Source organism: Danio rerio, chromosome 12 (assembly GCF_049306965.1).
Source record: "Danio rerio strain Tuebingen ecotype United States chromosome 12, GRCz12tu, whole genome shotgun sequence".
NCBI classification, from domain to species: Eukaryota; Metazoa; Chordata; class Actinopteri; order Cypriniformes; family Danionidae; genus Danio; species Danio rerio.
In genome coordinates this window covers 20,433,949-20,448,531 of record NC_133187.1, presented here as the reverse complement: position 1 = coordinate 20,448,531, position 14,583 = coordinate 20,433,949, and the positions used below count along the sequence as shown (strand labels likewise).

Sequence of the window (14,583 nt, the reverse complement as noted above, 5' to 3'; positions counted from 1 at the left end):
TGTAAAAGTGATAATATTTATGTATATTATGTATATTACACATTCGTCTTTGTAAAAGTGTAAAAATTACAATTTCTTGTACCCAAATTTTTAAAAGAAGAAAATTACTTTTAAATCGCAGAAAGTAAAAATAATACTAAAAAAAAAACAGTACGAAGCAATTACTTGATGAGTGCGAATCATTACCTTTTTGAACAATAGCATTGACAAGATTGACACACCAAAGAAGTTTCGTTAAAAACCGCAAACGCGCAGGGCAAACTACAGCACTCTACTCTTTTATATTGCAGGCCTTAAAAATCAAAAATCCTATTAGATTATTGTTACAATTCACAGCGACTCCACAAATCATATGTACTGAACTGTGATTCCTGGGTCCTTTTAATCCTAACATGACATTGCAGATGTGACTATAATAATATGCGTACACTTTGATATTGATGCTGAAACGATATATTGTGCAGTTCTAATTCAATCCTTAAAATAAAAAAATGATGGCAATACAAGATGATAGTGGATAAATTAGCTTTTTTAGTTTGTCTTCTAAACATTTACATTCCATACGTTTTAACTGAGGACTTTTTGGTTAGGACTCACAAAACGTTCACCTTCCACTTTCACTTTCAACGATACTGCTTGAGGCTAATAGCAGGTTTGGCATGCTGTCCCGGGAGAGAACCCAGAGATTGGAGATAATTGAGCCCAGGGCTCCAATAAGTGTAGAAGGGTGTCCGAGGTTAGGTAGGTCCCAAGAGATCCCCCTGGTAAAGGGAGGAAAAAAGAGGAGATGGGGTGGAAGGGGGGATTTTTCCAAAATAAAGATAAGGGCAAAATCGGTCTATTAATTGTAAGCTTGAATCACTCTGATTGGATTATTGCTGATTAAAGATGAAAGACCAGCCACAACCAATCATATCACAAGCTCCTTTAGAAATTAGATTGTGAAACTTCACTTAAATGCCAGTGAAGGCTGTACTAATTCCTCAGAAAAATAACAAATCTAGCTGAGATTCAGTTATATTATAGGTGAAATATGCATGTAAACTTTTGATTGTCTCCATAACAACTGCCGTTTTTTTTCCTCCCTAACAGCTGACACTGCAAACCGGAGCTACTACAAGAGTTATCCACTGATGGACTTCTCCCAGCATCATTCCCCTCCTGTAGCTTTCCAGCCAATGCCGATGCACCCAAAAGACAAGTCCTACCTTCACCAGGTCCTCCCTTCCCATGACATTCACTCTCCTCTTTCCATCTCGATCCCAACCAACCATATGGAGAGGACCCGCATCCCTAAAACCATCACCCACCCTCAACTGTCCAGCTCGGCCTTTAAAGCTTGGGATTCTGGGCGAAGACACGTCCACCGGCAGACCTCACATCCAGGGCACCTGCCGCGACGACAAACCTACAGCAGCAGAAGACAGTACAGCATAGAAACAATACCAGATTTCCTTTCCCAGCCTACAGGCTATGGGGGACAACCACTGTATCAGCACCATCCCAAAATTAAGGCCTACCAGACCAACAGCAAAACAGAGGTCACAGTTTGAGGACTCAGATAACTGTATGCACCAACATTACCATGTCCAGAAAGTGTGGTTGTTCTTACTGTCATTGCTAAACCACTTTTGTCTAAGTTTCTTGTTTTTTTTCTGTGTCCCACTTTTCTGGGTTCATCTAAGGCCTTTGTGACGCTGACAACAATGAGGTGAGCTTTCAGACCGGAACGGAAGAATGGCACCTGAGGTCACATTAAATTAAATAGGACAACACCATCAACACATCAGCCTAAATCTAATTATCCTGGCCATTTTTATGTAAACACAACCTCAGGATCAATTATGTGAAGTACGAAGAGACAGAATGCAACACCTAGACATCTAGTCGGTGAGGCAGTGGCGGGGTAGGTAGTGCTGTCGCCTCACAGCAAGAAGGTCGCTGAGTGCTGGTTCGAACCTCGGCTCATTTGGCGTTTCTGTGTGGAGTTTGCATGTTCTCCCTGCCTTCGCGTGAGTTTCCTCTGGGTGCTCCGGTACAGGATGTGGTACAGGTGAATTAGGTAAGCTAAATTGTCCGTAGTGTATGAGTGTGTGTGTGTGCGTGTGTGGATGTTTCGCAGAGATGGGTTGCGGCTGGAAGTGCATCTGCTGTGTAAAAACTTGCTGGATGAGTTGGTGGTTCATTCCGCTGTGGCGACCCCGGATTAATAAAGGGACTAAGCCGACAAGAATATGAATGAATGAGTGAGACATCTAGTCTTGCACTAGGATTCAAGCTTTGCTAAGAGTGCTGAGGTTTTTTGGGGTGAAAACAAATTAAAGGGTCTTTCACACTGGTTTGGGCAGTCTCATTTTAAGAAAGTTCCCATTAAATAACTCATTTGTTTTAAGAAAATGAGGACAAAGTACACGGCATAATAATCCAGTAAGGGTTACAATCACCTTTGTGCAACCATGAGCCAGTAATAATGAGGCAAACTTGACAATAAATCTGATAAAGCACCATAAGATGCTAAACGGACATTCCTAAAATGCTATAAACTGTCTTGATACATTTCTTTTTACATTTGTTTTGGGACAAAAAAAGCAAAGTCGGATTGGATTGGGAAAATACTGCAAACTGGGAATCACTGGAAGTAACCTAAAGCACAGCTACACAACATGCCATAAATTGTTGCACACATGGCTTTCAGATCCTTCCTCAATGTACTTCTGTGAAAATATAAGCGAAAAAGGTCTTGTTTTATGGGTTTTGATGGTTCTCATTTAAATCTCATATGCAGAGGACATCAATTGTACACCTTTTTATTTAAAGCTCTTGTTTGCTTAAGAGTCTGATCTCCTCTGTTTGTCAAGACTGCGTGTGGAGTCCTAGCTGTCAAGTTTTACAAATTGTTGACCAAGGATGATTTCCTCATGACGTGAGGCTGAAGAAATGACGCCAGCAGCTTTGTGCAATAATCTGGTCATTGGAAGTGGGAATGAAACACATAACTCTTATAAAACAACCTATGCAATGGCAAAAATATCAGCTCTAGCAAATTAATCATCCTTGATGTCAAGATCACACAAGGTCTCTCATTGCATTATGTACCTTTTACTTGTCTGTCTTTCCTTTTCCTTGGATAAATGGAGAGTAAATTTCCAGACATGTTATGTATTTAAATAGACGCACAAGATCAAACCATCTGCTGTAGGATCAGGAGATTCAGATACACAGTGTAGCAGGATTGGGAAATCTAAAATGCTTTAAAGGGGAAATCATTGTTACACCACTTTACACACATACAGTATACTGTTACTTGTTTATCTTTTGCATAAAAGCAATATCACACTTACATTCGTGCTGTGACATTGAATATCAGCAGAGTTGTGAGGCCTTGTGCTTACATTCAGACCAACAGCATACTTGCTATAGTGTGATATTTCTTAAACGTTTGTAGTATTGAAAATGTGCGTAAAAATGTGCTTCCTTATTAGTTCCTGTACTGCGTTGTGCTTTGCTTTTATTCAACCCTGATATTCATATGAACTTGACAACCTTTCTGTTTTATTATATTTATATTACGCATATGAATTATATTTCTGTGTTCATGTACATGAAGTTATTTAAGAATTATATAAGAGTCTGATTTAATAATTACACAGATGCTGTGTTCAGAAATGTTTTAAGATGTCTTAAATACGAGTGTTTGTACGTTGGTAATGCCTGCAGTATTGTGGAAAAACAGTGATATTCATAAACTAGTTGTATAAGGGCTTTTGGCAACAATTTGAAGAACTGAAAATTACTCAAATTTATTTTGATAAAATATATTTTATATTCACATTTTGGCTAAATAAAAGATTACAAAAAAAAAACTAAACTTGTTGTAAAACAAATGAAATCGACGTTTAACGAGTTTTCACATGTGGATTTGTACCTCAAATGTATGTCACTTTTCAAAATAAAAGTTCTCAAACGTCGAAATGCTGTGTATTTTATACATTTTACATTTTTAATATGTAGGTAATTTCCAACAAACTACTTACCAGACAGCTGGGTTATGAAAGAAGCTTATATCGTATCACTTTAATATTTACAGCGCATGCCAATTTCTGGCCTGAAGAACTCTAGCGCCATCTGATGGTCACCAATAACAGAAACAGCACAGAGATTTTACCAACTTATATTTTTGTCCTATATCGTTATACATGTGTTATTAAATGTAATATGTTTAATAGCAATGTTTCGTTAATTAAAAAAGTTGTAATACATACATAGCCTATTTTTAATATTAAAATTAATTATTTGACAAAACAATTTCAATGTCTTTTTCCCTAAAAAACGAAATCCCTTGAGAAGAGAGTATTTATTTACTCCCACACTACATATTTACAGCAGTCAAGAAAGCCATAAAGTTACCCTCAATGAGGACATCTAACAAAACAAGTATTCCAATAAATGCCTCTAAGGACTTTTGCAGACATCACACAGAAATAAAGTAAAACAGGTTAGCAATAAGTGAAGCTGTTGATGCTGTTTGTGGATTGGTTTAAAGTTCCTGTTGAGCTAAGATTGAGATATTTCAGTTTTCAGATGAGCCAGGAGTGTCTAAACGTGGGACTGGAGGGTGTCTTGCATAGTTTAGTTCCAGCCCCAAATAAACACACCTGAACCAGGTAATCAAGCTCTATGTACACTATACCTTCCAGGCAGGTCTGTTGAAGGAAGTTGGAGCTAAACTATGCAGGACACCGTCCCTCAAGGATTGAGTTTGGGCACCCTTGATCTAGGGCTATCTCCACACATATTTGTAATGTGCATGTATTTTTGTAAATGAAAAAGGATGGAAAAGACTCTGAAGCTTTTGAAAATCTTGATCCTGACAAGAATTTTCAAATGTTTTGAGAACAGCAGAACTTAACGTTGTGACTCACTGAAGTCAGTTGTAGTTTTGTATTTTTTTTTCAATGATTCTACTTGTTAACAGCAGGAGTACATCATTAAAATTCATGCTGCACTTTTACTCTGCTCCAGTGTTATTTTAACTCTGTTTGTGGGAGTAGGACCAGCTAAATTAATTTTATTCTAAGGATTTTGCTGTGCATCAAAAAGTCAAAAGATATTAGTTTAAGGGGGTAAGTTAATTTTAGATGGGGTATTATGAAAGCAAAAAATAGTAAACAAGACCAATAATCTTGATTTATTAACACATTATTCCCCAATAAGCCATAATTTATGTACTTACAAGGTATTTGCCCACCAGCAGCTATAGTTACTGCTTTTGACTTTGACTTTTGACAAAGTATACAAAAAAACTGTAGATCACTTGACAGATTAATTTTGTATGGATGAATCTAGAGACCTTCATGATTATGTTAGTTGACTTCCACCGTATTGGTGTTCCTACTATGGATGTCAATGTGGTTGTTTTCCCCCAACATTCTTTAGATTAGCTTGTTTTGTGTTCATCAGAAGACAGGAATTCATAGAATTTTAGAACCACTTGAGTGTGAGAAAAGAACAAGGACATGTTTCCACCATTTAGGCGGAAAAAAAATCAAGGGATTTCTTTTCTGAGTGCTCCTGACAACAGATTTTGGTCTATAAACTTTAGTTCAACTGGCTGACATTTTAGTTGGTGTCTTATAAGATTGTAAAACTTGTCATTTCCGCCAGAGCGGAATTTAATAATTGTAAGGTATTTATTTTAACCCAAAAACACAAACACAGCAGCGTCTATCTATATCTTAACACATATAGACAATCATACATTTGTACCAGAATAAGCTGCTGTCATTAAAGGCATGTTAAATGCACAAAAATATGACGTGCATTTATTTATTTTTACATTTACTATTATGACATTCTAAACAACTGTTAACCCACTTTTACTTAATGGTCCAACTAGAGCTTCACATTAAGTAAAAAAAAATAATACATTTGGCAAAAAACTAATATACTGTATGTATATGTATGTATATATATGTATATATATATATATATATATATATATATATATATATATATATATATATATATATATATATATATATATATATATATATATATACTGCCGGACAAAAGTCATGTCGTCAATCGTCAATCCCAGTTGACTTCTAGTTGATCATTTTAAAAAGTGGATTTTTCAGATGAATCATCTGTTGAACTGCATCACAATCATCACAAATACTGCAGAAGACCTATTGGAGCCTGCATGGGCCCAAGATTCTCACAGAAACTTACAGGTTTGGTGAAGGAAAAATCATGGTTACATTCGGTATGGGGTATCGGAGACAATGCTTCATTCTAGAACTGTGCCCGTGAAATTTCGGAACGGTGGAATAAATGCCCATAATCTTAAAGAACTGAAGTGTGCGAAGCAGTGGCGCAGTAGGTAGTGCTGTCACCTCACAGCAAGAAGGTCGCTGGGTGCTGGTTCGAACCTCGGCTCAGTTGGCATTTCTGTGAGGAGTTTGCATGTTCTCCCTGCGTTCGTGTGGGTTTCCTCCGGGTGCTCCGGTTTCCCCCACAGTCCAAACACATGCTGCAGGTGAATCAGGTAGGGTAAATTGTCCGTAGTGTATGAGTATTAGGGTGACAGGCCCAAACGACAGGCCGGCCGGATTGTGTAAAAAAAAGTCGTTATCATATGGACAAGTCTAAATGGAGGACTTGTTTCAAAGAGCCGACCCTGCAACCATTCGGGACTAAGGCCTAAGAAGAAGAAGAATCTTAAAGAACCGGAGTACGTTCCCAATCGTACACTCTCACATCTGACAATCTGACACTCTCTTCTACCAATCTCTCCAACTCTTGATGTTGAAAGTTTTAGGATGGCGCTAATAAATGCCAGATCTATTTCAAACAAGTCGTTTTTATTAAATGATTTTATTTCCAACAAAGATGTGGACATTTTGTGCATAACTGAAACTTGGCTTAGTGCTGGTGACTCTGACTGCCTATTGGAAGTTTCTTCAACAGACTTTAACTTTTTAAGCACTCCCCGTCTCTCTGGCAGGGGTGGGGGAGTCGCTGCTATATTCAAAAATATGAAATGTCGCTCGCTGGCAGTTCAGGACTACTCCAGTTTTGAGTTGCAGCTGGTTAAAATAGACAGCTGTTTTCCGATTATTTGTGCACTCATACAGACCTCCAAAATACAATAAAATGTTTATTCAGGAGTTTTCAGTTGTTAACTACAATTGTACCAAGGTTTGTTAAAATCTTAATACTTGGTGATTTTAATTTGCATATTTACTGTCCCAAAGAGCGTATGATGAAGGAATTTTGACAAATTATTGATTCATTTAATCTAACTCAATCTTTCTCAAAGCCTACTCAGAAATTTGGACATACCCTAGATTTGGTACCATCTTTAGGGATATCTATCTCAAATATAGACATTGAAGAGGGTTTTTTGTCTGATCACAATCCAGTTGTTTTTAATATTCAAATTCCCAGTCGCTTTTTAAATAACAAACCACCTGACCGTCGTGTTCGTTGCCTGAATCCTTCATCGGCCAGTGATTTTATTAAGGCTTACTCACTATTTCCATCTCTGCCTTTTGTGTTGGAAATAAATGAGTCAGCGTCAATATTTAAGGAGCTGTGTGCTCCTTTGAAAATTTTAAAACCTATAGCCAGACGACAACCATGGCTAAATGGTGATACCCGTATAGCATTCGTCAGCTATGGAGAAAATCTGAGAGAACATGGAAGAAAACTAAACTACAGGTGCATTATGATATTTTAAAAGACTCTATGATTAAATATCAGAAGGCAGTAAAAGCTGCAAAAACAGAATATTTTGCTAATCTCATAAGAAAGGCTCCAAATAATCCCAGAGTTCTTTTTAAAACAATTAACTTTGCCTTAAACACTGAGACTATGTCTGGTCTTGCTATTTGCCAGACAACATGCGAAAAGTTTTTAGAATTCTTTATTAGTAAAATTGAAGGCCTTAGAGCTGGGATTCCTCCTCAAGACAATTTCCCTGACTGTACCATCCCACCTTCACTAGCACACTATTTGGATGAATTTAAACCAATTACGTTACTCGATTTGGTGGTTTTGGTCCTCAATATGAAGCCCTCCCATTGTTCAATGGATATTATCCCTCCACATCTTTTCATTCAGGTATTAAAGGGGGTTGGATTAGACCTTCTATCAATAGTGAATTCTGGTTTGCTGAGTGGTCGTACCATCTTGTTTTAAGCATGCTGCACTACAACCCCTTTTTAAAAAGCCCAATCTGGATTTATCCGATTTAAAAAAACTATCAACCAATTTCAAAATTGTCTTTTCATTCCAAAATCTTAGAGAGAGTTGTTTTTCAACGGCTTTCTACTCACTTAATTGGAAAGTCAATCTTTATAAATTTCAATCTGGTTTTAGGACACTGCATAGCAGCTCTCCTTAAAGTGTCTAATGATATTTTTCTGACTGTTGATTCTGGAAAATGCACACTTCTAATTTTACTAGACCTGACTGCGGCTTTTTTACACAATTTATCACAATATCTTTATTGAGTGTTTAAGATTGTGGGCTGGGATTCGAGGAAATGTTTTGAATTGGTTTAGTTCTTATCTCTTAGGGAGAACCTTTTCTATTGAATTGGGAAATTTTTCTTCCTCTCCTGCACGTTTGGAGTATGGTGTTTCCCAAGGTTCAATTTTGGGCCCAGCTCTTTTCTCCTTCTACATGCTTCCCTTGGGGGCTATTTGTAAGAAGAATAATGTAAGCTACCACCTCTATGCTGATGATACTCAGCTTTACTTGCCCATTAAAAAGGGGAGAAAAATATGTTTTACAGCACTTGTTTTAACGAGATTAAGGAATGGCTGGCTGGTAATTTTTTATATTTAAATGAATCAAAAACTGAAGTACTTGTGTTTGGCGCTGCGAATGTCTGTGAATCTACAATTAATCAATGAGGTTCGATCAAGCAAGGTCCACAGTCACACAAAAAATCTTGGAGTTACTTTTGACACTGAGTTAAAGATCGACAAGCAAATAAATTAAGTCGTCAAAAGTGGTTTCTATCAATTCAGGAACATTGCCTAATTGAAGCCTTTTCTGTCTTCTAAAGAGCTGGAAACCATAATTAATGTTTTTATTATGTCCAGATTTGAATATCGTAACTCTTTGTATTGAGGAGTTTCGTAGGCATCAATTGCACACCTGCAGCTGGTTCAAAATGCAGCAGCTAGGATTTTAACTGGGACAAAAAAAAAATCTAGTATCTTACCAGTTTTATCATCTCTTCACTGGCTCCCAGTCCAATTTAGGATTCAATACAAGTTATTTCTACTTGTTTTTAAAAGTTTGAATGGTCTGGCACCTATTTACATCTCTGAGCTTTTTCACTGGCACACTTCATTTAGGTCAATCAGGTAAAAAAAAACAAGTTTCAGCTAGTTGTCCCCAAAACATGGTTGAAATCAAGAGGTGACAGGGCTTTTTCTGCTGCAGCCCCCCGACTGTGGAATGGTCTGCCTTTACATGTCAGGTCATGTTCTTCACTTGGTGCTTTTAAGTCTCATCTAAAAAAATCACCTTCTGTCTCTTGCCTTTTGATTGTAATTAAATAATTTTAATCTGTTTTATAGGTTTTGCTTATTTTTATATATAGGTATAAATTTTGTATGCTGGTCTTTTTGTAAAGCACTTTGGTCAACATCTGTTGCTTTTAAATGTGCTCTATAAACAAAGCAAGCAAGCAAGCAAGCAAACAAACAAACAACATTACTGAGCATCTCTGGGGTAAGTTGGAGGCGGCATTGAAGATGAATCCAAAGAATCTTGGAAGACCAATTGATCAACCAGAAGTCAAGTCAATATTTGTTGTTCCTAAAACCTGGATAGGTGACGATACTTTTGTCAGGTAGTTTATATAAAAATCTGAAAAAAATCAAAATACTGATTTGCCTCAAAGTTCGACTACATAAATAACCATGTGTGTGAATGTATTCTAAATACACAAGTGCAGATGCAAACAAGAGACCACACGCCACACAGCAGTTTTTCCTTTCATTTTTTTTCTTTTTTTAAAAAACAAGAAGTTCCAAATACTCTGAAACCTGAAACCCCAGCACTGACCTCCACCAGCGAATCGCTAGAATCAGAGCAAAAAGAACAAAGGTTTCATCAATACATGATCCTAACTACAGCAATGCATAGAGATCTGGTGAACGTCACCAAACCTGGTTCCCTGCAGAGCCCATTACATTGGGTCGTGTTGACCAGAGCACCAGTCGGGTCGGCTTAAGTGCAATGTTGGAAGAACTAACGGGTTTCAAGGAGGTTTATGATATCCTGTATCTTTTTGCCAATTAGCTTGCATGTAACAACTTGTGGAGCAGAAATGGCCTCATATATAATGTTTATGAGGTCATAGCTTTATTACCATGGGCAGACGTAACACTATATGGTGCTTTAAAGATTGTACTAACTAACCAGCATAGACAACTCATCTGATATTTAGACCAAAGAAGGGATTCTTTGAGCTGTTTTCAGGGTCCTGATTGGTCTGTTACAAAAGAAACAGCGCCATCATGTGGTTATTTGAGTGCAGTGAACGAGAGCTTAAAAGTCAGTGCTATCAGACGCAGGAACTGTTTAAATACCATTCGGCTTCGGAATATGAAGGAAAGAAAACGTGAAGCATAATTAACAGCGTGTGCGTCTGGAGTGTTTTGTGTACTGCTTAATACACAGTAAGGTTGAATGTGCTAAATTGTGTGTGTCGTTGAGCGAATTAAGACCAGAAGCTACAAACAGGAGTCCCAGTGGAGCTGCAGATCTGGACTGTCCAAAAAGTCTGCTGAAAAGACACTGGGTGGGGTGTGTGAGCTCAGAGGGGCGAGGACCAGACCCCCGCCATTACAATTACTGCCCCCTGTGACCACGGGTATGCCCAGCCAATCCATTCCATCCAGAGCAGGGTCTTCGAAGTCCAGGCTGGCCGGATGGGACGAGAAGCTCAGGTCACTGGTGTCCATTGGGGATGGCGGGTGGTCCAGAATACTGGAAGTGCTCAGCATTTGACTGTGTAGGTCATCGATTAGGGTTAACGGGCTATCCGGCTCCACACCGAGGAGAGGAGCGCCGGTTGTGCTCTCTAGAAAGTCCTCGAGGCGGCCGGTGGAGGAGCAGGGCCTGTTTTGAGTGTCCAGGAGCTGCTGGGATGGGACGGGCATGGGTTCAGGGTGATGTGCTGGTGGAGAGAGGTGGAGGGGAGATGGAGGAGGGGATGGAGAGGGCGGGTTGGAGTGGAGGTCAGAAAGGGAGGGGTCTTGACTGGCCTTAAATCCAGATGAAATTTCTGAGGTGGGAAAAAAGAGAGGTTATATATATTATATCGTACATTTTTTACCATGATTTACAGATGTAAACAGTGTATAAACATATTAAACATCTATGTAACAATATACTAGAATCTTTTATACGTACATAAAAAGTAAGTACTTATTGTGTATATAAAATATCACGACTCATATGATGAGTGTAAAATACTTTATTAATAAAGGACAGCTTCAAAAACATATTTTTACCAATAGTAAAACAGTAGGTTTTACCTATTTGTACTTATTAGAGTTCCACAATGGTTTTGTTTTTAATATCTTATATTATATTATATTGTAAAATGTAGAAAAGAAAAGTATTTGCTCAGAAACAACTGATTTTTAATCAATTTAAAGAGACAATTCACAAAAAAAGTAATCATTTACTCAACTTTAAGAGGTCCTAAAGCTTTATGAGTTTCTATTTTCTGTTAAAGATATTTTGAAGATAGCTGAAAATCTGAAATCACCGACTTAAATACTGTGGAAGTCAAAGGTTACAGGTTTCCGGATTTTTATAAGGATTTGATTGGAATTAAACAGAAAAAAAGTTAAATAGTTCTTAAACAAGGGAGAGTAAATGAATTTTCAGTTTTGGGTGATATGTCCCTTAAATGCATCTAATCTAAATAAAATCATCCTAAGTTTTGTTCTCTTTTCTTCCAGCTTAAAAAACTTATCTAAATCTTACAATTACATAGTAAACTTATTTATTTAAAAAAGGACTTTTTTACCTCCACTCTTCATCAGAATTTCAAACAGATCATCTATTTGCTGGTTGTTAGAGACATTATCCTAAAAACAGAGAATATAATTAATGACACAATAATAAAAGAAAAACAGAAGCAGAAGGTGAAAGAATAAAGGCGAAAGAAAGAATGAGCACAAGTAAAGGCCATACTTTGAGGCACTGAGGGGGTTGAGGGTTCGGCTTTGGAGAGGAAGGGGTAAATAAAGTATGTCGGTCAAATGTTGGGCAAATGTCCTCCTAAAATAGATGCGGATAATGAGTTGAGAAAAATGGAAAAAGAAATGCTAGCTTTAGCTTAAAACAAAGCGAGGAGGGTGAAAGGCAAAAGGAAAATGAGGTGTGGGAATGAACTCATGTGAAATACCTTAAATGAAGGAGGAGAGGTGGGTTTGTTCAGTGGGTTTGATTCCTCACAGAAGAAGGGCTCGAAGCTTGGTGGAGCAGACACAGGCTGACTGCTCTCCTGAACACTGGAGGTTTCTACGTGGAGCCCTGCTTTCTGAACCGGCAAACAGATTTTAACATGAGTAAATGAATGTTTCAGAAGTTTCATTCAATGAATTGACGTTGCCCAGTTAACATCAATTCATTCATTCATTCATTTTCTTTTCGGCTTAGTCCCTTTATTAATCCGGGGTCGCCACAGCGGAATAAAGTGCCAAATTAACTAGCACAAGCGGATGCCCTTCCAGCTGCAACCCATCTCTAGGAAAAGGATTAACATCCAATACCTTTTTAATTTTAAACCACACCAATACTTTTAGTGACGTGCAAATCAGGTATACACTGAGCAATTCAAATCCATGCAGCTTTCACTTAATGCTAACTTTAAACAAGATGCTTAAAAAATAATACTGTAAATACGTATACACCGTAAATGCATGTGTACTATATTTACATTCACTCCTAAAGCAACACTCCACTTTATTTTGAAAACAGGCTCATTTTCATCAGTCCCCTAATGTTTTGTAGTTGAGTTTTACCCTTTTTTAATCCATTCAGATAGAGCACTTTCAGTTTAGCTTAGCATAAATAATTAAATCAGATTAGACCATTAGCATTTGCAAATTTCAAAATGAGAGTAAAGTAACATCATTTGTAATATCATTGAACATGCTGTAACTATGACACAGCTGCAGAGTTCCTTGTTTATTATTAAGCCAGAATGAGAGAATAGTTCCATGTCATATTGACCTAGAAAATAGCAACTCTTCATTATTCTGTCAGTCTTCGTACGCGACCTAACTACAGAATAGTCAAGCTTTAAACATTAAAATCCCAGAAAAACTTTTTTTTTTTTTTTATTAACCGAGTTGCAAATTGTCTAATTTAATACAATGATTTATGCTACACTAAGCTAAAAGTGCTTTTGCCAGACCCAGGATCAGCTAAATGAATAAAAAAAATGGTAAAACTTAAATGTTCAACTTAATGCGGTTATAGTGGGAATTTTGAATTAAACCTTATGTCAAAAGCATCATAAAAAGTACATGAGTGTAAAAACATAAACAAATTAAATGATATTGTCACATTCACCAAATTTAATCAAAACAACCATGTATGTAAACTTCTCAATTGCATAACTTCTGCTCTGGCTAAAGTGTGCATGTCATTGTGTTTCATCATTTTTACACTGCATTCAGTATCTGTTAAGCATCTCAGTGTTTCATGCCCCTTTAATGACCATTTAAATAACAGAGCTGATGAATATGCAATTTTTCAGATCTTCGACATGTTTAAAAAAGCACATTCACAAGTCATTTCAACATACCTTGGTGATGGGCTCTCGGACAGCTTGTGAATGATTGGCAGAAGTTGTCATATCAGTAGATGATTGGCTAGGGAGCTTGATAGGGGTCGACTGCAATCTCTGAAACAAATAAACAAACCGAAAATTATAACTCAAATAAATGTTAATAAATATACGTTTAAATATTACTTAAAATATAATTATTATAACATATATATGAAGCAGCAGTGATACACACAGACGCATACACATATAGACATATACAGGAACATATACATATATAAACTTAAAAAAAACGAATTAGCATATTAGAATGACTTCTAAAGACTTATGTAAAAATTAAGCTCTGCTATGAAAAAATAAATAATAACTATAATAAATTAAAATACTAGTATAAAAAGCATACTAAAATATACTATTAAATTGCATCATTTCAAAACATTAGCTTCTACGAACCTTTAATTTGTATAACAATCAAATGTAACTATGTAACAAGCAATAAATTATTCTTAAGTCACCTGTAGAGTAATCCGTCCATTAGATTTGCTCTGAGGAGACTTTCCCGTCAGACTCTCCACACTATTACTGGTAAGTGCAATCAGATAGCGGTTGCCGTTGCTGTCAGTGACCAGTGTGGGAGTGGGATGAGCTTTCAGGATATCCAGTGGGAAAGACGTAGTAATCTGAGTACTAGACTGCTGGCTGACAAACATCTGTGAAACCTGTCAAGTAAAAAAAAAAACATGAAAACA

The 14,583-nt window shown here is 37.1% G+C and overlaps 2 protein-coding genes across 26 annotated transcripts in view; one reads left to right on the top strand and one right to left on the bottom strand.

Moving 5' to 3' along the window:
* The window catches only part of shisa8b (shisa family member 8b), a 72,549-nt gene extending 67,540 nt beyond the window's left edge, over positions 1-5,009 (top strand). The window contains exons 5-6 of one of the 2 annotated variants that reach the window (XM_073918397.1): positions 1,093-1,567; positions 1,686-3,968. In XM_073918397.1, the coding sequence (XP_073774498.1) occupies positions 1,093-1,553 (461 nt within the window). In that variant the 3' untranslated portion in view covers positions 1,554-1,567; positions 1,686-3,968. Of the gene's footprint in view, positions 1-1,092 lie in introns of both variants that reach the window. The other variant, XM_021472515.3, reaches the window with a different exon arrangement.
* A 4,995-nt stretch (positions 5,010-10,004) lies between these two features.
* The window catches only part of mrtfab (myocardin related transcription factor Ab), a 70,606-nt gene continuing 66,027 nt past the window's right edge, over positions 10,005-14,583 (bottom strand). For 12 of the 24 annotated variants that reach the window (XM_021480118.3, XM_073917677.1, XM_073917680.1 and 9 more), the window contains 6 exons: positions 14,350-14,553; positions 13,853-13,951; positions 12,446-12,580; positions 12,232-12,318; positions 12,065-12,125; positions 10,281-11,311 (listed from right to left, as the gene is read on the bottom strand). In XM_021480118.3, the coding sequence (XP_021335793.2) occupies positions 10,758-11,311; positions 12,065-12,125; positions 12,232-12,318; positions 12,446-12,580; positions 13,853-13,951; positions 14,350-14,553 (1,140 nt within the window). In that variant the 3' untranslated portion in view covers positions 10,281-10,757. 24 annotated transcript variants of the gene reach the window in all.